Consider the following 9,795-nt stretch of genomic DNA (forward strand, 5'->3'; position numbering starts at 1 on the left):
CCAGTGTTCTGCTGAGCACAGTCATCCTCACAAGCAGGCACCTTGCTCTTCATCCTCCCCATTTTCAGTTTCCATCATCTCTTCCATTTCCTCATTATCATAGTTGTAGTTTGGGTCAAAGGTGATGTACTTCAAACATAACCCCATCACATTAGGGATGTGAGGGTCAATTTCCTTTGGACACCTATCACGACAAATAAAAATCCTAAGAGTTAATAAATTAAAGACTAAGCAATTTTAAATATCCAAATAACACAATTCATTTCAAAAGGATCCCCAAATGCTTCACAGACTATATGAACATTTTGTTAACATGAGTTAAACCAGAGCCGCTCCTTCCTGCTGTGCACAAAGCAAGACCACATTCCCCTGGGAAGAATGCAATGATTTCTGTAAGGTAAAAAAATAAATTGCCTTCACCACCTGGTTGAATCCTCCCTTCATGGGAGAAAACCTCAGCAGCTCTGCTGGGCTCCTTTTCCAAGACAAGCAGAAAACATTTCACCAAACAACGGGAGAGCTGCAGCTCAGCAGCTCTTCTGCCTGAGGCCCCTTCCTGCCTCCCACTCCCTCCACACACCAGGAGTGAGGCAGTTCCCTTTTGCTGAGGAATCCTCCAAGGACAAGAGTTACACTCCTGCAAAACCAATACAGAAACACACTCTCACATGTTGAGGTAAAATAGCTCATAACTCAAGCCCAACTCTGCATGTAAAGAAGGGATTTCATTTGTGAACTGTCTTTCCCAACAGGAATGCATATAGGAAGGTACTCAATCCTAGATGCTGACTGTATAGATATTCACACTAGGAGGACACTGATGCACAGGATGGTGCACAGTTGTTCCTCAAGGGCACACACCTTCTCACAAAAGACTCGAAGGCCTGAAAGCAGTACTCTCTCAGCTCGTCATCTTCCACGTTACAGTACTGAACAATCAGAGGAATTATCTTCTCCAGATGTTCTCCTGGGAAAGACAAAGTAAGCAGCAGTGAAAAATCATTCCAGCCTTCACTCATCCGAGCAGCTAACAGTTCAGCCATGTGCCACTTCCTTCACGTGCCTGGCAGAGCATTCCTCCCCTGGACCTCCCAGTCCAGCCTTGCAGGGGTTTTAAGCAGATGACCCCTGCTCCCTGTCGTCAGCCCCTTGCTGGCATTTCAGTCACAGAAAGAGCTGTGATTAGAAATCTTCTAGGACCTCATCTCAGCTCTGGCAGATCTTTTAGACGAGTAATACAATATGCTGTCCTCCATTTCTTCTCTCATTTAAAATGGGGTAAATCTACTGACCTAATTCACAGAGGTGTTAATTCAGACCAGGGAAGCACTGCAAGACCTTGAGATGAAATCACTACAGGAGGGCAGCCAGACTCACTCTGGTGTCTCTTCCCTTCCAAGTGGAGATCAGAGAGCCAGTTCAGGACCACAGAGGGAATCACAAAGCACAAGCCACTAATACCTTAGGAACAGAGTGAGCACACTTCTTTTACCACTAAAAGGAACTGCTCTAAAATGCATGCACGTTTCCCAGTGTCATTTCAAGCTACTTGTCCTACCTATGCGGTGTCCAGCCTGCCTACTGATGCCAGCGACACATTGAATGTACGTCCTGGTAGTAGAAGTAGACTCATTCCTCTTCAGCTCAGCAAGCAGATGCTCTGTGAGCTCTGAGAAGATGTTTCCGCTGCAGGTCAAGACAAGATGACCCAAGGCAATGATGGCCCTTTTACGTACTGCCAGCCTGGGGCTTGTCAGCTGGGGAAGGAGGCAGTTCAGAATGGAGGAATGGAAAGAGTAGAGTGTTCCCCCTAGTCTGCAATCAACAGCACAAGACAGAAGTTGAAAGTCAAAGCCTCAGAGAAAAAGCCCTCTTGCCAGCAAAAAATGTAAAAATCCTTCAGCTATGAAGACTTCAAGCATGTTGTGGGGAGAGAGAGGAAAAGGGTGGGTTTGGCATTTTGGTCTGAACACTGACTTGTTCTGTATAACACAAGGAAAGGTTATTTGTCTCCATCATGGAGGAGTTTGATTTTGACGGTGTCCTTCTGGATGACCTGTGAGTTTGTCAGCAATTTCCTGCAGGCAGTTGACATATGACACTGTCACTCTGACTTATGTAACAAGAGAAAGAGGCAGCCAGGAAAAAAAATGCATGTCTGATCAGATCACAGGGCTAAAATAAACTTCCCTGCTTTGCCCTCTCCCTCTCTACATTTGTTTGAGCTGAGCCTCTGTGGGATCCATCGCCAATGTTACTGCCATTCCCAAGCACAGAAGGGCTCAGCATGTCGTCTCTCATCTCTGCTGGGGAATCTGCTCTGCTGAGATATTCCCCAGTGGCAGCCAACCCAAATCCTGTATTTTTAAGTCCTCGTAGTAGGAATAGGGAAATACAGAAATCAAAAGCAAACACATACATGCGACCCCCTGCCGTACACAGCTGCCAGAAGGAAATCCTTTGGTACCTGCTCAGCATATCTGACAGGATGTCAAGAGCCTCCAGCTGCACAGATACGTCCTCCTGCTTGCCAATAGCTCCTGTCAGCTGGGCTGTGATCTTTTTGCACACATTTGCTGTCACAGTGGAGCCTGCAAAAGAGATTTTTCCTCACTGTCAGTTAAAAAGAAGTCTTTTTACTGCTAAGAACCATTTAATCCCTCCTACATTAAAAAAAAATCACCACTGGGAGACCTAACCAGAATAGCAGTCAACTAGCTTTTGTTTGAGATGGTGGATACACACTGCAAACAGCGAGGTATCTCCCTCTGCAGTATGATGCATTAACTATTTGGAAGAAGCTTCTCTTCTTGGAGAATGTCTTCTACCCTAAAACGGCCTGGCTGTCTCACAGCCCATGCAATGCAGGGAGCAGAAATGGGTGGGAAAGTTCTGGCATGGTTTTTTCCCTGTTTTTAACTTGAAAATGTTCAGTTTCAACACATCGAGATTTTCTCCATAGGAAGAGCAGTCTTGACAGAAACCGTTTCTCAGCTCCATGATGAAATTTAAGGGTAGAACTAGATAAAACTGTCACAAAATAATATATAACTCAGGTTCAAGAACGTGTTGAGATTACAACCACAGTCTAGAATCATAATCTCCTACAGTCCAGATCAATGTCTAGATACAAGTTTAGTCTTCATGCTGGGGTGTGCCTGTTCCAACACCAATTTTTATTGTGGGTTTTTTCCCAGTTGGTTCAGTGCAAAGCATAAGCAGCTTCGAATTCCACAAAATTTTCAAAGGAAGGGACAATAGCCTCCCACGCCATTCTGAACAGCCTCCGCGATGCAACAGAGACAAAGCAGAAGTGGAACATCCTTGGAGCATCATTAACTGCTGTACAACACTGAGAAAGGAGCCTGCCTCAGGCACACGCTATTTCTTGGACTATTATTTCAAACCTTCCCTTTGCTCCAGACAACACCACAACAACAGCAACCACACTGTTGGGGCTTAGGGTGAAGAAGGCACAGGGGGTAGATGTCCAAAGTCTCCATTTTGCAGCAAACCCACACTGCTTTTGCTGCCTTCTACCCCACAGTGTCAATCCCAACCCTTAAGGAGATGACTTATGTGTTGCTACCCTAAAACAGTTTCAGTTCATGTGATGTATGTTAAATGAAGAATTCTGAAAGGATGGCTCACAAGAGCTTAACATTTTGCAGAAATGGAGAGAGGAGTTCAGAAAATATTCGCATGCTAATTCTAGTTCTCCCAACCTAAAATCCAGCAGCCTGGCAGCACTGCCACGGCCACCCGCCATGAAGGAACAAGAGATACATCAGATGGCTGCAGAGGAAACTTAAATCTCTGGGAGCCTCAGGTATCTCCTGAATAGTTGCTGCATTTTTGGGATACGTAGTTCCAAATGCAGGAAAAGCAGCCAGGGTAGCTGTGGCAGTTGGAGGACTTGGCCCAGCTGAGACTCATTTCATCCCTTCTTTAATCACATTGGTGTTTCAACTTCTACTGTCTCTCCTCCTTATTTCATTGCTTGTTAACCTCTAGCAGGTGAATAAGGAATCTGTAAGTTTTAGGCCCTGAACTACATGTTTTCCTCTGTTTCCCAAAGGCTGTGACTCCCTATTGCCTCAGTCTGACAAACAGGGACAGACGTTTTACCTGTAGAAGCTGGTGGCAGCTCAGAGATGACTGTTTTCAGTCCAATGCTGGAGATATCCCGCAGCTGTTCCTTGTCGGATAACATGTTTGTACACAGCGTATCCACAATAGTTTCCACCTGGTACTCCTTCACTTTGCCAACCAGTGGGCCCAAACTGCGGGAGGAGAAGCCAGTCAGAATGAAGAGGAAGAGGGATGCTTTCCACCATCAAAAGGGATGCTCAGGCTCACTCCTCCGTAAAGGCAGCTCAGCCCCAAGTGCAAATACTACCAAAACATCGGTATCGAGTACTGATATCCTGCAGCACGTCATGTCCCTAGGTTTACATACCCTGCATTGTTGCCTCAGTTAATTCTATATCAGACTTCAGTGAATTTTATATCATATTTGCAGGAGGACATTTCACATCAACTACTGCAAACATGAGGCCAGTTAATATCTTACTGGAAGGAGCAGCTCAGAAATTATGACACAATGAATTTGAACCAAAGCAAACATGTTACACAGAGTAATGGTAAAATCTATAGTCAGGTTTTGGAAAAAAAACAAAAACAAACCAACCATCAAAAACTGACTTTCAGGAGGAAATGCCAAATGGATTTTCACAAACAATTAGCTATCCATTGCCCTCTGCTGTATGTGGGGAAACTTCTACCTGAGCCAAGGCTCAGAATTACTACAGAGGGAAGACCGCTCCCTTTCCCCTGCACTTTTTTTTAATTATTATTATTAGAAAAACTTTCTGTTAATAACCTATATTTCCTGCTGGTAAGTTAGTATTCAAAATTGTGCATAGAGTGTTTGTCAGCATTGTTTGCAACTATTTATTTTTGCATCTTTACAAGGTAACTAGCTAAAATGTAAAGTATTAACTGTATTTCAGCAAGTCATGTTACAGCTTTCCCTCCCTAACCAGCTACATTTAACTCTTCGAATTAAGCTAATGAATTCAAAATGCATTTGTTTCCCATGAATATTCTGTATCCCGTACTAAGAAATTGCTGTTTCATAGACAGCAAATCTGGTTGCTAGAATTTTCATGAGAAGCAAACACAGATGAGTGAAAACATGGAAAATTCCATCTTCTTGTTTTAGTGAACATCCACAGAAAATACTTTGAGCCCAATTTCAGTCCTAACAACACATCACTCTTCTACAGGTTGAGTGAGCTTGTCCACAGCCCCATGACCCACCAGTGGCAGAGATCCATGCCCAAGCCCCCATGGTTATGCCACCCCTCCTCTCGCACTGAATGGTCTGCCCAGGTAAAGAACTGGGGCCCTAGCTTGCAGATTATTCGTGCAGGCAATTCTTCGTGCCCAAATCTAGAAATTAGTTTGGAAGGATTTGGGCCTGAAGAGAGATGCTATAGGTATTTTTCTCTTTCCCATGAGTTGATACTACCTTGCAGAGAAGCAGCTACTTGTCGTAGCAGTGATGTGGCTGCACTCCGACTTCTGTGCCAGGTACAAAATGTTAGTCATTGCTCCCTTGTTCCCCTTCTTGTGGGGACTAGTCAAAACTGAATGATTTGAACTGAATAATATAGATCTTTTCCTTTGGGTTCAAAAAACATAGGAGAACTGAACAGCTCCCTGTGATTCATGTGCAGCACAACCATTTTTTTAAACAGGGTTCTAGAGTTTTAAAAGTATCATCATGCTGCTGTTCCAGAGCAAAAATGTATTTAAATAACCAGTTCCTGAGGGTCTCCCCTCTCTTCCCCTTCACATAGCCAAGTGAAAACAGAAAATAGAGTGAAGGAAAGGACTAATCTACCTCTTCAGAGTTTTGTTTTTTCTTTTTTTTACCTGTTATACAGAAAAGAGGAACTAGAGATTTTGGCTCTGTATGCTGCATAATACTAGGGCATAGCCACTGATCCCTGGGGACTATCATTAATGCTACATGTCCATACAGCTCAGAAGAAAAGGCTACCAGTTGCCTATAGAGTACAAGAAGAGACAGAGAGACTTGTAGGGTTTTAAACATACCCTTCTTTCACAGAAGCTTACACACAGGAGAGGTTCTGCTCCCGACAGTCAGTGGTAAAAGTCCCTGTCTTCAGTGGGAGCTGAACAGGACTATCAAAACACTGGCCTTGATGATTTACATTTTCTTAAGAGCTTGTATGAGAAGACATGGTGCTAGCACTCTACAATGTTTATTGCTGGACACGCTTTATAAAATCCTTGCACAAAAATGCATTTTCTGTCTTCTTTTTCTCTCTTCCTTTTGGCATAGCTCCAGTAATGCCAACTGTATGGAACACCTCTGCACAGGTAGTTGTCTCCCTGCTGGCACACACAGTTACCTCTGACAGCATGCTTAACAAACACTGTATGCGCAGTATTCCCCAGAGTACGCAAAGCAAACTCACACGCAGCCTGTTCGGTATAAGACTATTCCTAAATTCAACAACTGGGACAATAATAGCTGTTCAGAGTCTGAGTAGCTACTCTGAAATACATGAATTAGAAAAGAAACACTAAATAATAAGACTTTGTGCAAGTCCAAGTGGTGTTCAATCTTACACCTCAACATGCAGAAAAGAACCGATGGCTATCCCTACTTTAAAGGCAGGAACATTGAGGCACAGAAAAGCTAAGGAACTCATCTAAATTGAGAAAAAAAAAAAAATCACAGAACCAGAAACACGGCAAGTTTTTATATGGATAAATTTGTGAGTTTTTTGGGTGTGAAGTGTCATTTTAGCACTCCTCTGAAGAAATAAGATCATAGGTTTAGATGATAAAATCAACTGCAAGACCTCTCCGTAGTTTCCTAACTTCCTCCTGAGTCCTGATGTGGGCTGCACAGATCCACACTTGGGCCTAATCCAACTGCCAACGTCCCTCAAACCGTCACATTTCTCCTTCTTAGAGATCCTTGCACTTGGCTGGGAATAACTGACTGGACATTAACTATTATAAGTGCCTCCTTAAGTATAAAAAGGAAATATTACTGGTTCCATTTTCAGGCCTTCTTATGATCGCGTTCTGGACGAATTGGAGATTGTAATGAGTATGGACTTGTTGCTAATGCAACCATAGATAAACAGGCAAAGAAATTTGTACTCTGTTCAGTGCCCAACCATTTTGCTTTAAAAAACAGAATAAACAAACCCAAAGCAGGCAGAGACAGGAACAGGGCCAGAAAAAGTCAGACAGTGGGAATCAGAAAGGGCCAAAGGTCACAGGGAAAGTACAGGGATAGAAGCATTATATGGTTAAAAAGAAGGGAATATGAGTAAGAGCCACAGTAGGAAGAAATTCAGGAACCCACAATCGTCTTTAAATGGCCCATCTTTCTGGAGCCCTGTGCGTGAACTGACCCATTCAATTTCATTTCTAGAATGAATACTCCCATTTAGACATGCTGGGGGAAAGAGACAGGAAAGAACATGTCAGCAGTAGGATCACTTCATGAGATGATTCAGTAATAAAGGAACCTTCTGCCTTTTTCACTTGGGTTAAAAAAAATATTGAAATTGTCAAAGGCAAAGCAATAGCACAGGCTACACTTGGAGTCAAAGCAGGGAAAAAAAACCAAGTGCATTATAAACTTTAATGAAAATGCCCTTGAAGAGTAGGATTTGGACCTGAAATTCAAATGCTATTTTTGAAGGGCTATACATGTTTAGTACCATCTCTATCAAAGACAGGACCACTGGGAAATTCAGCACTGGATTTCAAAGCCCAAGAAAGGAGAGGAACTTGATGGCCAGGTTTTAAACTAGGTTTCCCTCTGAAGAAATAAAATCTTAGACATGCTACTTTTAATATGGCAAGATTCATCATATAAACACTGAAAAACTTCCAAAGTCAACTATTACTTCCTACAAAGATATCTGTATGCTCACCCTTTCTGAATATCAACAGAGAAGGAAACTGCTGTGCCCGGCATGAGAGGGAAAGCCCCTACAAAGGGAAGTTTGAGTAAGGTACCAACGCTGCAGGGCCAAGCTCCACTCTAACGCACTCTCTGCAGTCTTTGACAGCTTTATTATTGCCAAGGAATATGGTAATTACTGCCGAGGCTCTTACCACTTGACAGCGAGGTTCTGTACCTCCCCATTTTTGTCCTCCAGCAATTTCAAAAGCATTTTCACAACTTTTTTCTCGCTGTCTTCATCTAGTTTTATCGAATCTTTCTGCAGTTCCACCATCAGGTCATTGGTGGCCATAAACCTGAAAGAACATATAGCAAAAGTGGGTTGGCTGAAATACAGACACAAATGCATTTCCTTCGCATCACTTTGGTCAACAAAACTTGACAATTAGTGCTTGTATGAAAACATACTTTCAAAGAGTAACTTGCAACCCTTTACACTGTCCTGAAAAACAAGTTACAAAGAATTATTACTGTCTTACAAGTGGAAAACTCAGATAGAGGTAGCTGGTGAAAAGGCTTTAGCTAAGGAATCTGAGAAAACGAGAAATATACGTTCTCTCCTCTCCTTAAAATACATAACAGGGGTAAACTAAAACTCTAAAATTGGCACCCAGCTTGTATATTTTTTCTCAGTGACTAAATCAAGATGGTTAACTATGCTAGAAAAAATCATGGTGGTGTTTTTCACCAATTGGCAGGCCTAGGAAAACCAGTCTAGGGTCTAAGAATGCACCTGGCTGTGTTCTTTCTGGCTTATTTAGCACTGATATTATGATCCCACACATGGAGAAGGGGATCAAGCTATCAAGCTCAAAAATGAAAAATAAAGTCATGAATCCATGCAAACTACACCTTAGACGTTCCCTAGGCTATATTTAGACTGCTGTTTTTCAGCCCAGCCAGAGTTTGTTTATATCCTTCTGCTCCTGGGAGCCTTTACTAATCCAAACAGTTGTGTCATCCATACATTCAACCTCCTTCCTTGCTTAATGCCCTCTCAAAGTTTTGGGTTGGTTTTTTTTCTGTTCTAGAGAAAAGATACTAAACATCTTGCTACACCAAGGCATTGCTGGTGATGGATGCAATGCTGTCAATGGTGTGCAAGATATTTTTATCACTTGGGTACAAAACAAATCACAGATCCTGCACCTGTGCCACAGCTTCCATTGCTGAAAAGACCTCTACAAAAGCTACTTTTTTCCAGGACATGGGAAACCTTGACCACCCCAGTTCCTCCTCCTGATTCTCTGGTGTCCCTTTAGTAAGAAGCACTTGTCTGCTCTTCAATCCTTACCCACTGTCCAATTAACTATACTCACATTTCATTAACAACGTAAGATAATATTTGGCATGAAGGAACATTTCCTATTGCACTTTTTTCCTCCCATGAGCAAAACCAAGCAAGTATTTATCACTGCAGCTTAGAAGGAAAAACAAACTCCCAGCTGACTGTTAGTCAGTATAATTTTCTAACACAGACAATGTCAAAATGGATATTGAGAAGTTCTGGAAAGTATCTATTTTCCTGGGAGCCTGAAATGTAAAAGGTGCTAGTATAGAAGCCTGAGGTTCTGAGAAATGTAAGCGTGGTTATCGTATATTAGTTCCTTTCTAATGTTAGCCCCAGCACAGGGATGGACGTCTAAACGGAACCACAGAGAAGCTCTTCCCTCTCATTTACCAAATGACACCTCCATTTTAAATTAGGCTCTGATGTAATTCATTCAGCATGTAAGAGCCCTAATGTACCAGGGCAACATTTGTGTCTTCAA

The 9,795-nt window shown here is 42.6% G+C and overlaps 1 protein-coding gene across 1 annotated transcript in view; it reads right to left on the bottom strand.

Annotated features, from left to right (window-relative positions):
• CAND2 (cullin-associated and neddylation-dissociated 2 (putative)) overlaps positions 1-8,318 on the bottom strand; it is a 17,395-nt gene extending 9,077 nt beyond the window's left edge. The window contains 6 exon segments of the mRNA XM_009585206.1: positions 42-184; positions 862-967; positions 1,559-1,815; positions 2,468-2,591; positions 4,129-4,283; positions 8,176-8,318. Coding sequence (XP_009583501.1) covers positions 42-184; positions 862-967; positions 1,559-1,815; positions 2,468-2,591; positions 4,129-4,283; positions 8,176-8,315 — 925 coding nt within the window. The 5' untranslated portion in view covers positions 8,316-8,318.
• Between the last annotated feature and the right edge of the window lie 1,477 nt (positions 8,319-9,795).

Source organism: Fulmarus glacialis, unplaced genomic scaffold (assembly GCF_000690835.1).
Source record: "Fulmarus glacialis isolate BGI_N327 unplaced genomic scaffold, ASM69083v1 scaffold32239, whole genome shotgun sequence".
Taxonomy (NCBI): Eukaryota; Metazoa; Chordata; class Aves; order Procellariiformes; family Procellariidae; genus Fulmarus; species Fulmarus glacialis.